Source organism: Armigeres subalbatus, chromosome 3 (assembly GCF_024139115.2).
Source record: "Armigeres subalbatus isolate Guangzhou_Male chromosome 3, GZ_Asu_2, whole genome shotgun sequence".
NCBI lineage: Eukaryota > Metazoa > Arthropoda > Insecta > Diptera > Culicidae > Armigeres > Armigeres subalbatus.
The window spans coordinates 6,412,553-6,429,685 of record NC_085141.1 but is presented as its reverse complement, the minus strand read 5'-3'; the positions used below and the strand labels follow the sequence as shown (position 1 = coordinate 6,429,685).

Sequence of the window (17,133 nt, the reverse complement as noted above, 5' to 3'; positions counted from 1 at the left end):
AGGAATCTGTGAATCTCATCGTTGTGCACAAGTCACGTTTTTCGTTTTTTATCTAGCTATGGACACCAAAATATGTTTTTGAATAAAATGCATTTCACATCATTATTTACTTTTGATTAAATGTAATATTGGGACTGGAAAAAACCTACTGAACAAAAGTGTGGGATTCTTCCCCAAGACCAGACATTCACAACGTTTATCCGTACCATCCGTATACGTTTTTTTTTCGTGCGGCCAGCAAAACATTTCATCATTTTAGGTACGATAAAGTCATGGCCGGTATAAATATTTGCAGTCTAGTTAGATATCTGAAATCTTTTTGTTCTTAATATCAAATTAATTCAATTTTACGATAGACTAATATACTTCGTAGTTTGCTAGTCATGATTGGCAGAAAATTGATAAATATGCACAGCTCACTTATGGAACAGTCTTTTTGGGATTAGAAAGCTATTCTATTAGTACCTACATGACTTGGAGATTGATTAACGATTCCGGCCACGTCCTTATGGTCAATTTAGAACTAGTTCGACACTCATTGCGACAAAAGGTTGTGGATTTCTCTGCATCTCCGTGAGTGCCACTGGAATAGTTGGTTAACAAAGCAACTTGATTTTTAGCAAAAATTTACGTCAAACAGAGTGTAATTGTAAAAATTCAGTGTTTTAGAGATTTTGTTTTATATTGTGGACTTGTGATAAAAATTGAGCAAGTAGTATCAGCATATGTAGGCCAGTTTTCTCCATTATTTGGTATTTTGTCCAACTACCGTGCTGTACGCAACCAACTTCACTTGATGGGTTTAAGAATTCCACCACCAGAGTTCGCCATCAGCTGCCATCATGTTAAAAAAATGATTGTTTTGAACGATGAGAATCCACGGAAGAGGATCGCCTTAAGAATCTACGAGTGGTTCGAGTTTCAGGAATTCTCTCAAGTTCTTTTTGAAATACACAGAGGGACCGTGCAAGGTTTAAAGCACGGACTGTGTTTAAAGCATGGAATGAGTAGAACGTTTCTTTTTAGGTGAAACGTAGTGTCGTTGTGTATTCCACTTTTATTTGGAAAACATCACTTTTTGTGTAATATTTCAACCAAGTTTTAGGTAGTGAAATATTTTCACGTTGATTGCAAACTAACTCTATTTTTTATTTCTTTAAAATGTTTAAAGCGAATGCATGGGTGAGCAGAGCACACAAGTAAGCCTCGCAAGGTACGCATGGTCGGTTGTGATAGAATGAGAGAAGTCTCGCTAGGCCTGGCAGTAGTGTCGGGAAGCAAATGCCTCTGCGGCACCTCAGATTGGGGGACACGAAAGTCCCGCTATGCCTGGCAGGAATGTCGGGGGGTTGATGCTTCTGCGGCACCTCAGAAATAGGTGAAGTGGAAGAGTCTGCCTCGCAGCTGAGGTAGGAGCGGCATATGAGTCACCAATCTAGGGTCGTCTCCGGCTTGGTAGACAAGTGGTATCACTCTGGTGCAGGATGAGGAAAAAGTGGATCGTGAGATGCCAACTCGGGGTACCTCCTGCAAGGTACCTGGCCTTCAAGTTGTTGGTGATCTCGCGGCTCAGGTGGGTGTGAGAGTTTTGGGGCACATGTGGTGCCAGTGTGTCATTGTGCACAGGTGGTACATGGTGCTATTTGTTCTTGAACTTGATGTGAAGCTTGTGTCGGTCGACAGGCTCGTGCAGAAGGGTGGTCGAGTTTTTTGACAACAACGGCTGCACAGTTGCGAACGGGGACAGAGTTGCACCGTTGATCAAAGGTCTTTACCATCTCCAAATCGAAGGCGGTGTTATATTTGATCAACAGCGACTTGTGTGGTGCTATGAATACGGCCACACCGGGAGGTCGTCGGTATTTTTTGTCATTGATCGACGACTACAGCCGCTATACCACTCTGTACATGCTGGAACGGAAGTCCGACACGGTGGATGCTATCCGTGATTTCGTGCGCTGGATGAAGACGCAGTTTGGTAGGCTACCGAAGGTCATCAAGTCGGATCAAGGAGTGGTCAAGTTTTTGAAGCAGGAGGGTATTTAACAGCAGTTTACTACAGCATACACGCCACAGTAGAACAGAGTTGCGGAGCGCAAGAATCGTTCTCTGGTGGAGGTGGCAAGCTGTATGATCGTCGAATCTGGATTGCATTACCGGTACTGGGCTGAGGCGGTGAATACAGCCAACTATCCGCAGAACATATTGCCAACGAAGCCGGTGCAGGAGACTCCCTGTGAGATTTGGTACGGGACTAAGCCGGACATGAGTATGATCCAGGTGTTCGGTTCGGAAGCGTTTTATTGACTTAAAGACAAACAAAATCGTTTTAGGTCGAGATGCTCGTCTCTTGGAGTTGGGAGAGAAGGTTTCGGATGCGCTTGATGATGATGTGATAGAGTTGCCGCAGGTACCAACAAAGCCAAATAGCACCAAGGAGCAGGAGGAGATGGATACGTCCGACACGGAATCCATCGACGACGGTGAAGATGAAGAAGGTTTCCGAGGTTTCGATGAGGAGCAGCTGGAACACGGATTTGATAACTCAGGTAACCAGAGTGTGTATGAATATGCCAGTGGAAGCGATGTGCCATGCCAGGGTGACGATAATATTTTGATCCAGGAGGAGCCTGCTCGCGTCCAGGAGAAGCAATTCACAGATACACCTCGCCCACAGAGAAACAGACGTCCTCACTTAGAACAAAATGCTACCACATGCTACCAAAACCATCGTCATGAAAACATTATCGCTCAATGCTAAATGCACTGTAGGAGGACAAGCGGCGAATAGAAGCCGCGATAGGCCGAACAAAAACCAGAAGAGCCAAAGTGTTGGCACATCAACGATACTCAACTCTGGAGAAGGAAATGAAACGCTAATGTGGACGGGACAAGCGACCGTGGGTGGACTCTCTGGCCGACGAAGGAGAGAAAGCCGCAACAACCAGGGACATTCGCCTCTACAATATCTCACAACGCTTAAGCGAGACGAAGATGAATACAACGATGCCTGTGAGAGACGCGAATGGTCAGCTATTGACCGACCCAACTGACCGGCTAAAACGTTGGTTCGAGCACTCGAACAACTTTTCCAAATGCATGCCAGGCCACCACTAGCCACCACCCCCTCCGCATGATCTGCCTGGGATCCGACGTATAACACGCGTCGATACCAAAGCTTTATCACTGCTAGAGAACCAAACAAACAGCCATCCAAAGCATGAAATCGAACAAATCCTCAGCACCCCAGGGGTCGATATCAGCCGAGATGCTCAACGCTGACCACATGACTTCCGCTGAACTGCTGCATCGTTTTTTCGTAATATCGACACCGCAACTTTCCCAGTCGACTGGATGCAAGTTATCTTAGTCAAGGTACCCAAAAAGGGTGACCTGACTGTATGCGATAACTGGCGAGGCATTATGTTGCTGTGTACCGTTCTCAAAGTTCTATGCAAAGTTATCCTAGCCCGGATTCAGGAGAAGAACAATGCGATTCTCCGGCGGCGGCAGGCCGGATTCCGTGCCGAAAGATCCTCTGTGGACCATATTGTCACACTCCGTATCATTCTGGTACAGGTCAAAGAATTCCAAGAATCTCTTTAAGGGAACATCCATTAATTACGTAACGCAAAAAATGGCCATTTTCAACCCCTTCCCCCTGTCACTTTTTATATGAATTTTTGAATTTTTTATATGGATTGCAACACTTCGGACAACCTCCCCCCCCCTCTGAGCGTTACGTAATTTATGGATGCTCCCTTGCTTGATATTCATTGGCTAGGAAAAAGCTTTCGACCGTCTCAATCACGATAATATGTGGAGCGCCCTGAGGCGCAAGGTGGTTCATGAGAAAATCATCGGCCTCATCGAGGCACAGTACGAGGCTTTTTCGTGTAGAGTGCTGCACAATGGGGTCTTGTCCGACCCTATCCGGGTCGTAGCTGGTGTGAGGCAAGGATATATTCTATCACCGTTACTGTTCCTCATCGTAATCGACGAGATTCTGGTAGGTGCGATTGACCGTGAGGCGTGAACCAAACCGCGGGCTGTTATGGCAGCCTATTACCATGGAGCACCTAAACGACCTCGAATTGGCTGATGATGTTGCACTCCTCGCTCAACGGCGCTCCTCTTCGGCAGGTTTTGTCTCAACGTCAACAAAACCAAATCGTTGGATGTAAACACGGTGACTTCTTCCAGTTTCACAGTAGCCGGGCAACCAGTGGAGAATGTTGAAAGCTTCCAATATCTTGGTAGCCAAATGGCGTCAGACGGTGGTACCAAGATCGACATAGGCGCACGGATCAAGAAAGCAAGGGGTGCCTTTTCGAGTTTAAGAAATATCTGGAACAACAGGCAGATAAGTGAACGCATCAAAATACGAATTTTCAACTCTAACGTGGAATCTGTGCTGTTATACGCTAGCGAAACATGGTGTGTATCAGTGGAGAACACTCAACGGCTGCATATGTTCATCAAAAGATGCCTGCGGTATATAATTCGGGCCCGGTGGCCTCACAGCTGGATCTGAAACAACGAGCTTCATCGTCTTCTTCTTCTTCTTCTTCATTGGCATTACATTCCCCACTGGGACATTGCCGCCTCGCAGATTCATTTAGCACTTCCACAGTTATTAACTGCGAGGTTTCTAAGCCAAGTTACCATTTCTGCATTCGTATATCATGAGGCTAACACGATGAAACTTTTATGCCCAGGGAAGTCGAGACAATTTCCAATCCGAAAACTGTCTAGACCGGCACCGGGAATCGAACCCTGCCACCCTCAGCATGGTCTTGCTTTGTAGTCGCGTATCTTACCGCACGGCTAAGGAGGGCTTCATCGTCATTGTCACCAGAGGCCGATAGCAACAGTAATTCGGGATCGAAAGTGGGGCTGGGTCGGCCACACTCTACGTAGGGGCGAAACGAAATCTGTAAACAAGCATTAGACTGGAACTGGAACCAGCGGGACATCGCATCAGAGGCAGACTCAGAGGCTCATGGTGGCGAAGCCTCAATAAAGAAATAAAAGAAGATGACCGAAATCTAACTTGGCATCAGGTTAAAGCGATAGCTGAAAAACACTCAGTATGGAGATCTTTCAAGTCGGCCCTTTGCACCAACCGAGGTGTGCAGGATCCATAAGTAAAAAGTAAGTAAGTACACTCAACCCTCTTTTTACGGCAGTTTTTTATACGTCACTTCGTTTTATGGCACCCTTTTTACGGCACGTGACGTAAAAAGAATTTGAAACATTATTGACATCCAAAAGTAAGCCTATAAGAAGGTACTCTTAGAAACCCAAAGAACAAAGTAGATGCTTTATATATTCATCATTTGCCTTCAACAATTGTTCCGTTTCAAGTCATCCAAGAATTTCAAGGAGTCTAAACGCGTAACCAAGGACCTAAGGTCTACAAGCGTCTACAAAGGTCTACAAAGAGCTGTTATCTATTGTAAAAAATGGTTTATGCCCTATTTGATATATTAAACCAAATTCCGTTCCAGAACATACAAGAAGTCCCTGGAATATAGGTCTTGTGATCTACCCGCGTAACTGATGGGCTGTTATCTCTTTTTTTAAATGGTTCATGCTCCATATGATCTATTAAACCAAACTCAATATGCCTTAAGCAGCCGTTCCCCTAGCAGCACACATGTTCCACATAGGTTACTGCAACTTTTATGCGACAAGATTCAGTCACAATCAAGTTGCTTCAACCTTTTTTGTCTAACTTGTGCTGCTCGGGTCCTTTCCTGGTCATCCAAGAATTCCCCAAACTCCTCAGCCACGGATTCATCCTAAATATGTCCTCCGAGTATTTGTCTTTCACTTGCGTCTCAAATGTAGGCATATGAGTTGTTCTAAGATCTTCAAATTGTCCTGGAGTTTGAATCAAATGGTCTGCTGGATCAACCAAGGCTTCCATGATGTCCCCGGCCGCGGTATCAACTCAATTATGTCCTCCGAGTATTTGTAGTTAACTCGCATCTCAACTGTAGGCATATGAGTTGTTCGAAGATCTCCAAATCGTCCTGGAGTTTGAATCAAATCGTCTGCCGAATCAACCAAGGCTTTCATTATGTCCCCGGCCGCGATATCAACCCAATTATGTCCACCGAGTATTTCTCTTTCATTTGCGTCTCAAATCCACATACATGAAATGTAGTACGATCTCCAAATCTTCCTGGAGTTTGAATCAAATGGTCTGCCGAATCAACCAAGGCATCCATGATGTCCTCATCCACGGTATCAATCCAATTATGTCCTTCGAGTATTTTTCTTTCACTTGCGTCTCAAATACAGGCATATAAGATGTTGTAAGATCTCCAAATTGTTCTGGAGTTTGAATCAAATGGTCTACCGAATCCACAATGGCTTCCATGATGTCCCCAACCGTGGTAATAACCCACTTAGGTGCTCCGAGTATTTGTCTTTCGCTTGCGCCTTAAATGGAGACATATAAGGTTTTCTGAGATCTCCAAATTGTTCTGGAGTTTGAATAAAATGGTCTACCGAATCAACAATGGCTTCCATGATGTCTCCAGTCGCGGTATCACCCCAATTATGTCCACCGAGTATTTCTCTTTCACTTGCGTCTCAAATCCAGACATATGAGATGTTGTAAGATCTCCAAATTGTCCAGTAGTTTGAATCAAATGGTCTTTCGGATCAACCAAGGTTTCCATGATGTCTCATGCCGTGGTATCAGCTCAATTATGTTTCCAGGGTATATGTCTTTCACTTGCGTTTCAATTACAGGCATATGAGTTGTTTTAAGATCTACAAATTGTCCTGGAGTTTGAATTAAGTGGTCTGCCGAATCAACCAAGGCCTAAATGATGTCCTCAGCTGCGGTAACAACGCGGGCAGCACAAGTCAGACAAATATCCCAAGGATTATTTTTAGTTTTATAACGGTCATGAAAACCATTATTTGCTCTACATGACTTCTGTAAAATCAGCCCAAGTTAAAATGTTTGTACGGATGGTTGTAGCAATTTGATTGTGACTAAATTCGGTCAATTCATATGGGCCATGCCCTTTTTGATCCATAGAACCAAAGTGAATACGGCTTCAACTATTGTTGCATTGCAGATCATCCATGAATATCATCCATCCCTGAAATATAAGCTTTACGGTCAACACGTTTAACAAAAAGGCTGTCATGTCTTAAAAAACATTGCTCATACCAGTTTTGATCCATAGGACTAAATTGGATACCTCTTCAACTATTGTTTCATTCCAGGTAATTTAAGAAAGTCATGAAGTACAGGTCTTTAGGTCTACAGGATTATTATTTTCAAATGGTTCATCCCATTTTGATCCATAGATCCATATTAAATACGCATTCAACAATTATTCCATTCCAGCTCATCGAAGAAATCTCTGAAGTCTAGACTTCGTGGCTGGGGACATAATGGAAGCCTTGATTGATTCGGTAGACTATTTGATTCAATCTCTAGAACAATTGGGAAATCTTCCAACATGTTACATGTCAGAATTTGAGACGCAATTCGCAAACTATCCAAATTTCAGGACAAATTTGGGATCCTATAACACCTCATATGCCATGATTTGAGAACGCAAGTGAAAGACAAATACTCGGAGGGCATGATTGGGATGATACCACAGCTGAGGACATCGTGCAAGCCTCAGTAGATTCGGTAAACCGTTTGATTCAAACTCCAGAACAATTTGGAGATCTTAAAACATCTCTTATGCCTGGATTTGAGACGTAAGTGAAGACAAATAATCAGAGGACATAATTGGGTTGATACCGCGGCTGGGAGCACCATTGAGGCCTTGGTTAATTCATTAGACTATTTGATTCAAACTCCAGGACAATTTGGAGATCTTACAACACCGCATATGTCTTGTTTTAAGACGCAAGTGAAAGACAAATACTCAGAGAACATAATTGAGTTGAAAGCACGGCTTAGGACATCATGAAGGCTTTGGTTGATTCGATAGACCGTTTGATTTGAACTCCAGGACAATTTGGAGATCTTAAAACATCTAATATACATGTACTTGAGCCGCTCTGGACATAGTGGAAGCCTTGGTTGATTCTGTAGACCATTTGATTCAAACTCCAGGACAATTTGGAGATCTTAAAACATCTAATATACATGTACTTGAGATCTTACAACTTCTCATATACCTGTATTTGAGACGATAGTAAAAGACCAATACTTTGAAGATAAAATTGAGTTAACACCGCGGCTCTGGACATAGTGGAAGCCTTGGTTGATTCTGTAGACCATTTGATTCAAACTCCAGGACAATTCGGAGATCTTAAAACATCTAATATACATGTACTTGAGACGCAAGTGAAAGACAAATATTCGGAAGGCCCGAATGGGATGATACCGCGGCTGAGGACATCATGCAAGCCTCAGTAGGTGCGGTAGACCATTTGATTCAAACTCCAGGACAATTTGGAGATCTTACAACTTCATACATGCAAGATTTGAAGACGGAAGTGAAAGACAAGTAATCGGAAGACAAAATTGGGTTAACACCGAGACTGGGGACATCATGGAAGCCTTGGTTGATTCGTTAGATCATTTGATTCAAACTTCAGGACAATTTGGAGATCTTATAACATCTCATATGCCTGGATTTGGAGAGATCTTACAATACCTCATGCAAGACGCAAATGAATGTATTTGAAAGTATCCTCACGATGAATAAATTAAGTGAAATACTAGAAATTTCAGCAAAAATTCTTTTTACGTCACATTCGGTTTACGTCCCCCCAATAAGTGACGTAAAAAGAGGGTTGAGTGTATTTCTAAAACAATTTCGACATTTCCTGAAAGATCATTCGAATTTTAATTTTAATTTCTAACGAATTCCTACAGGAATTCTCAAAGGAATTTCTAGAAGAACTTTTGAAGAAATTCCTAAAAAAAACTTGTAAAGGAATCAATGAAGATATTTTCGAAATTTTCTTATATTATCTTCTTTGAATTCCCAAGGGAATTTTTCTGCGAAGTAATTTCCGGTGGATTTTGTGGGGAAACCACAAGAGGAAAATTTTGCCCAAAACTGAAAGAAGGAATTCTTGCCCGAGAAATTTCCGAGAAAATAGAATTTCCGTTAGTATTCGAAGGATACTGAAATATTTTTTTGAAAGAGTTGCTATAGGAATTTCCTAAAGTACTCTTGATTTTTTTTGGAAAAATCTTGGTGGTATTTCCTGAAGAATTATTTACGAAAAAATGGCAGAAGTTAATTCCCCACGGTGCCAAATCATGATGCATTGAATTCATGTCTCGGATCCGGTGACACATCGGATAGGGGTTCGTGACAATCGATGGATGTGCACTGGGTTGATAGACTTGGAATATCTGGCACAGATCTGAGTCACGTGGGTTAGAGCAGAATTTGAAAGTAGCTTCACAGTGAATCATGGTGCGATTCGAAATTTAAATAAAGTGACGTAACAGTGACTTACTCAATATAGAGAACCTTCCTCTTGAGAATGGAAAATATATATACGTTGTCTGTGGCTAGTTTCAATCAACTTTTTATACATGTTCCAATTCAGGACATTTGCAGTCTATTTACCGAAACAGTTCATAATTAATATCATTTGAGACATACATTTTTCATTTTAATTCCAATTAAATGCCAGATCAGTATAACCAAAAATTCATCCGAAGATTTCAGGTCAGTAGCAAACCCCGGTTTTGACTCTGGAATTGCTTGCTAGAAAATCGTTATTGGTCTATACATTATCACACAGGATTTGCAAGTTTTTGGAAAAATATTCCAAAAAATCCTATAGTGAACTTTTCTATTATAGACGATGAAATACAATTAAAATTTCTTTACATTTAAACTGCCTGACTTTTTTTAATTCATTTGACGCCAAATTATGAATGATCCAATTACGCCAAAAATGCTGGTGCCCCACCTTTACCAGAACTCTGGCGCCCCCAGTGAAGGCATTCCACTAAAAAGTTCTAAACTTTGTTCAAGATCATACCCACGGTATTGTATTTGAATGTAATGAAAGTGTTCCTTTCAGTATTAAGTTTCAGAAGGGTTCATACTCAGATATTCTCTTTCGCATTACGCTATCGCTGAAGTATCTCGTTTCACAGACAAACAGACGTAACAGCTAGAACAATTTCCTGAATAATTCATCGCCCAGTTACTTTATCACCATCTCGCGTGCATGTTGCACGAAATGATGTTTAGTACGACAATGTCAACAGACGGCGCTAGTGTGAGATGTCAAATCGAAAGGTAAACGATGGGCGCGCCTCTAGGTGTGAAACAAGTAATCAGTGTAATTTAAAACGATCGGTCAGAGCATGGACGACGGGAATTTCATCAGTGTTACGTCTGTTTGTCTGTGCTCGTTCTATAAAATGCTATGCTTCAATTTTGCTAAATATATTTTGTGTCAAATAAAATACTAATAGAATAACAGAATCAATGGCCATGATTTTGCTACCTGCAAACGATTATTAAAACACTTGCATTTTCTTATCTAAACTATAGATAAAGAACCAAAGTTGCGAACATAACCGACCAAACAGAAGCATCCGAAAACCAAAACACTCATCAAAAAGAAATTTCTCAACTTAAAGCAATAACCAAAACAGAACCAACCGCCAATTATTATTTTTCATCCTTTTTATTAGACCTTCTTTTAATTCGAATTGAACAGGAATAATCCTAACTTCATGAAAAAAAATAATAATTAGATTATCTTCGCTGTTGCTTCCTTTCAGTGATAGCAAACAAATAAAAAGAATATTTCATTATTCCATTGTATTAATTGAAGACGACAAATAAAAAAATAATAAACGAAAAAGAGATACACTTTAATGTTTGATATATATGTTTGTATATGATTATTTTTTTTGTTTTTTTTTATTCATATTTTTAGGAGTTTGTTGTTGTAAAAAACAGCAATAAAATAATAGCGCAAAAATATACGAAAACATTTCACACCCTCATCCGAAACAAAGAAAAAACAAAAAAATCTATAGAACGATTTGCGGTATATTCTTTTAAAAAAATAGATGTAGATTAAATCTGGTTTCCTTAATTTGAAGATTTGCTTTGCTTGTTTTTTGCCTTTTTCCTCTGTGTTACTTGTCTACTGTCTAAAAATATGATTCCTACTTAAAATTCCAGAAAAAATACCTTTTCACAAAAAAAAATGTTCCAACTACTGCGAGAAGATACCAAAAATAAAGAAAAGACAAACTGAAAAGAACTAAATGATTCAATTGCGAGGAAAGGAGGAATAAGGGTAAATGGGATTTGGCGGGCAAAGTAAAATAAAGTTTCTTAGAAGGGGATGGGGTTCAGAATAGAAGGTTTTCTTCTCGGTAGTGTTTACTTCATTTCACTTAACGTTCTGCTTTGTACAAGTCCCGTCGAAGAATAAATGTTTCTTTTTTTTTTGTTTGTTTGTTGCATATTAGATTTACTCTCTTTTCATATTAATCAATGTTTTTTAAACACACAAAAGGGATCGAGAGGCTGCTGTTTGTTGGGATTGGGTCAATCTAAGTTTGCTTAATTTGCTCTCTTACTGATTCTTGGGTTTTTAATGTTACTTATGAATGCTATGCGTTTGTATAATTCGTTCCGCATTTTGGTTGTTTTCTTAAATGGAAAATTTATAGATTAGAATTAGAAGTACAACTTATTTCTTTTTCTAGAGCTTTCTTAAACTTCTTGGTTTTATTTTTTGTGGGGAAAACAAAAACGCAAGAAATGATCCGCTAGTTTGTTTTTTGTTTTACTATCTCTCTTAATCAGGTGATTCACAACTATGTGTACGATTTATAAGTTAAATTTGCATTTCTTTTCACTTACAGACGACGCGCTTTTTGCTCTCTAATTTATTGATGGTTTTTGTAGATTTTTTAACTTTACTTTTAGTTTGTGTGTGTTCTTATAAAACTTACCCATAATAATTTATCGCTAGACTTTCTCGTTCCGCACCGCAGTTTTTTTCTCCGTGTTTGCGTTACTTCTGCTAATTTGCTGGTAGTTCTATCTCAAGTATTACGATTTAACGGTTTTCCTTTAAATTTAAAAACAAAAATCATAGAGTTAACTTCTCTCTCTCGCTCGCTCGCTCGCTTTCGGCAATCTCTTGTTCTCTAAAGTTATCTTAAACACGACCTTTTTTGATTAAAGGGTTATGTGGTTTCCGTACATAGTTTAACCATATCGTAACGTTACTTTATATCCGAAAAATACGCGCGACTTTCGGCCACTTACCAACGAAAAAAAATCACTAGTATCGATCAACCCGACCCCTGGCCGATCACCTAACAGGGTGGGCTGGGCTTAAAAAATATCTTTCACTTATTACTCATTTGCTTTAGTTGTTTGTTTGTGTATGTCTGTTTGTTCCTAAGTATAGCAGTATTTGTGTTTGACAGCCTTCTCAGAGAGGGAAGTATGTCCTATATACCAAAGTTTAGGGTCCTTAACCGACGAACGACGAAAAACTTAAGAATTAGTTACGAAATTTTCAGCAGACCGGGGAGCCTGCCAAAAGTAAAGTCTCATCATCATTTACCAACTAGCATTTGCTTAGATTTTCCGTTAAATGTATGTTATGTTGCTTGTATGTGTCTCTAAACCTCCTTAAGGGAGAGCAGTACTTTGTTTGATCCATAACCTTATTACGAAAACGAAAATAAAACGAAAAATTTATCACTTTCTCACTGTTTCTACCATCTCTTTACACAATTACTTAATTTAATCAATACACAAAAAACTAAACGCGGATTTTTAAAACTTCTGCTGCTTTTGCTTCTTTGTTCATCTATTATTATGGGTACCTGATTAAGTAATAGCTTTATTTTTACGAAGATTTCATAACGTTGTATAGAGTATGTCCTTATCGTTCCGTTTCTAGAGCAAGCAAACAAAAAAACCTTAACAGAAGGGGCCATAACAAACTAAAAACGAATTCCTTAAGAAAAGACAGAAGTAACGTCGTACGTGCGAACATGTGAAGCGACGAAGGAGGTTTTGCTGTTTGTTTTTTGTGGGTTTTTTTTCTCCAAACACCACATATTAGATGTTCCACTCAAGAGAAGAAATGTTAGTGAGGGTTGTCCCAATCCGTCGGTTTAGAAAAAGAAATAAATTTTTTCAGTTAAATTTAACATTTTTTCCATTTTTTTATACCTTTTTTGATTTTTTAATAAGTTAAATCTAGTCTGCATAATCAAGTGATTTATTGGAACGTGACGGAGGCTGGGGACGAAATATAAGAAGGAAACCGAACCAATCAATCAATGGACGTTAGGTATGCGTTTGAGAGGTGAGAACTTTCTTGATCAAAATTTTGCAACAAGTCGATGTTTTCAAAAAAAAATTTCCACTTCCATGTTTTATTCATGTATCAATTTTGTATAATCGTTTGAGTGCGTGTACTTGTGTATGAACAATTTCTTCGTTTTTGTTTCACTCCTAACACTAATCAATAAAGGTTTCTTGTTTTGTTTTTATTTATATTAAGGATATAGACGTGTTCTTCATTTCAGTTTCTATGAATGAGTTGTATTTATGCTTATACTTTCTTTGTATTAATCTTTTTGCCTTCTGTCCAATTGTGTGTTTTGTTGTTTCTTCCAGCTCGCTGGATTTTGTTTTTATTCTTTTTGCTTCAATAATATTAATATATTTATAATTGTTTGCTTTCTTCCTAGAGTGCCTGCTTCTTCTTCCTCCTCTTGTTATAATAATATATGTATAATTAGTTTTGTTTTTCAAGTTTAAAAAAAATAAGAAATAATTCACTTCTGATCTAATCTTTACGACTTCGTTCCAATCAGGCTTCGATCGAAAGAGGAGGTTGCAACGGACCCCGCCGGATTCGCCCCGCCAGAGAGCTGCTGCTGGGCAAAGTGTTGCTGCTGCTGCTGTTGCTGATGGTGCTGGGGCGGCTGAGGCGGCGGCTGTTGCATCCTGCTCGTCGTCGTCGGCGTCATCATCTCTCAAAATGCTGGATAGGGTGGCTGCGAGGAAGCATCGTTGCCGCCGCCGTATGCTGACCGAGGCCTGTTGTAGGCAGCCGCGGTGTTCTGTTCGTTCTGATAGTAGCCACCGTAGCCGCCAGCCGCACCGGAACCGTACGCCGAACCACCGCCGTATTCGGATCCGGGTTTGGATGGTCCTCCCGCCGTTGGGCCAGCCGATCCAGCCGGGCCAGCCGCTGGGCCGGACTGTGGCCTCGAGTACATTTCTGCCGATCCGGTCGATCCCGTGTTTGGAGGCATATTCCAAGAATTCCAATTTCCAGAACCATAACCGCCTGCGCTTCCGGCGCCGGAACTATTATACATATCGTACCCACCATAGCCTTGCGTCTGCTGGGGAGTCGCGTTGTAGTTGCCCCACTGTTGTGGCGGAGGGGCTCCCCAACCTTGATAAGCATTGGCCGCTCCAGCCGAAGCCCCATATCCTCCGTAACCTTGCTGGGGCTGCGAAGCACCCCATCCTTGGTAGCCCTGCATCATGTTCGACTGCATATTTATTGGGGGACCACCCATCTGGCCGTTACCCATCGGGGGAGCTTGAGGCGATCCCCATTGATAGGAATCGGCGTTCATGCTGTTATTGTTGCCACTACCATCGCGGGGCTCGGCTTTCTTGATCTCAACTTGCTTACCACTGATGTTGACAAAGTGTTCCGCCGTGGCGCGCTCGACAGCCGGTTCGTTTTCAAACGAAAGGAAACCAAATCCTCGGCTCTTCTTCTTCTCCTGATCGTACATTATGACCACCTCCATCACGTTACCGTACCGGCTGAAAAAGCTTCGCAAATCTGTTTCGGTTATATTCGGCGGGAGACCGCCCAAAAATACCTTCGGATAGCCACCGGTCCGTTTTGGCTTATGCAGCGACCTCGGATTGCACGGCTTCGGGTCAATCGTCCGTCCATCCAGCGTATGCGGCCCGTTGTCCAGCGCCCGATCGACATTTTCCGGATCCGCAAAAGTGACAAATCCGAACCCACGGGAACGTCCCGTCTCGTTATTCTTCATCACCACACAGTCAATGACCTCGCCGTACCGACCGAAATAGCGCTGCAGGTTCTCCTGCGTCGTTTCCCACGATAGGCCACCGACGAACAACTTGCCCTTCTCGTGGTCGTCCAATTCCGCCGCGTTCATCTTCTTCGACGGATGCATCCTGTCGTTGCCGAACGCACTAATTTTGCTGGATGGCCACAAAAACAGAACCACGACGCACTTCCCGAAAACGCTTCCTCTTCTTCTTCTTCTCGCAACCAAATTCAAGCGACGGCACTACTTCTTCTTTTTCTTCGGCCTCCGCCAAAATCACTTCACTTCGGGAGCAGCGAAAATTTTCTCCTTTCTTCGAAAAAATGCTCCGCGGATATTTTTATCTGTTTTGCGATAAAACTAACTTACTTACTGTCTATATTTTATCGGTATCTGCTTCTTTACGTTTCAGTTATTAAAATTATTATACTTAAATCTCTGCTTTAACCTTAATAATGCCTTAAATACTAATTAGAAAACTAAAAAAGATTAAACTTCTTAGAAATCTAAATAACATGTAGGTAGGCTATGATGAGTGAGTGGATGGGTAAGTAGGCTGGGTGGCCACTCGCTCGTATTTTTAGGTTAGAACGAAAAAACTGCACGAAAGGTACAAGATGGCTGCCGCACCACGCAGAAAGGGAAATTTTCTACCTCCGTCATCAAAACGCGCGCGTATGCACGCACTCACAAACACACGGCCAACTCACGTGTGCAGGGATGCCAGATCGGGGATGTTACCCTGAAAAAGTTTGTAAATTGCTGCATCATTTAAAATTGATTCCCATCACTTTTTATTTCCATAATTAAAATTTATTTATTTAAATATACAGTGCAAATGTTAATAGAACACGTATAGTTAAAAAGCCTAATTACAGCTGAAATCTTGGATGCAATTGAATAAGAAGACATACATTCGCGCCGAAAAATAAAATTTGGTGGAATTTGGGCCCATTCACAAATTTTATAACCCAAAAACCCTGATTAATCTACCTAGCGGTGATGGTGCCTTTCTCGTGCATTATAAAATTAGTATTTTGGCACTCTTGAGCCCGATCTGGCCAATTTTTGATAGGAAACAATGGGACAGGATTCTGCGTCGAATGCAATTTGTTGCGAGCAAATCGGTTGAGGATAAGTGCCCGAAAAATGAGTGACACTTTTGCTACATTTTGGTACGTGGGTGCGCACAGACACACACACATACACACAGACATCACCTCAATTCATTAAAATAATAATATGCTTTTGTAAACAAAGATTCGAACGTCGATTTGACGAATCTGATAGCACTCCCACGCAAACCAACACTATTAGGCTGTGAACCATTCCACCGATTCGTTTAACTTTTAGTTAAAATTTGACAGTTCGATGGTTATTTCGCCGTGGTTAAAAATAACCCTGCTCCGGAGCATGGTTAGACTTGACAGTTCAATAGTTAAACTTTGTTCGCGAGAAAATTGGCGCCAAATCCATTTCGTTCCGAATAACTATTAATCTGTCAAAACTCAAATGGGTCGGCTTCGAAGTAAAATTTTAACCACGATGGGAAAATAACCATCGAAGTGTCAAATTTTAACTAAAAGTTAAACGAATCGGTGGAATGGTTCACAGCCTTAATAGGTAGGTGAAGGTTTCGGCTACCTGTTGATGTAGTTGGTTTGCGTCGAAGTGCTATCCGATTTGTCAAATACGTTTGAATCTTTGTTTACAAAAGCAGTAAGTCGTTTTGATAAAAAAAAAATTGAATTATTTCGAATGATTCGAATATTTTTGCAAAAAGAACTGGCCTCCCTGAACATATGTTTTATGGCATTTCACACATTTACATCACACTACGGAAGTTTCAACGGAAAACATTGACCAAAAGTATGTTCTAAATGAAGAGGAAATATTTCTGTCTTTTTCGTCTGATCTTTTTCATACAAAATATTGTTTGCATAAAGTGTAAGGTAATTACAAGTCCATATTCCCCATGAACTGTTACTTATTTAGTGTATGGCTCAATAGAGATATACATACAAGTGTGTTTTCAGCAAATTAACAAAATCATATACATTCGTTTC

At 40.8% G+C, this 17,133-nt stretch overlaps 1 protein-coding gene across 1 annotated transcript; it reads right to left on the bottom strand.

Moving 5' to 3' along the window:
- Window positions 1–10,637: 10,637 nt before the first annotated feature.
- On the bottom strand, window positions 10,638–15,633 carry LOC134221349 (heterogeneous nuclear ribonucleoprotein 27C). Its single transcript, XM_062700545.1, has one exon. It carries the CDS (start codon window positions 15,191–15,193, stop codon window positions 13,997–13,999), a length of 1,197 nt encoding a protein of 398 aa, XP_062556529.1. The 5' UTR covers window positions 15,194–15,633; the 3' UTR covers window positions 10,638–13,996.
- Window positions 15,634–17,133: the final 1,500 nt, after the last annotated feature.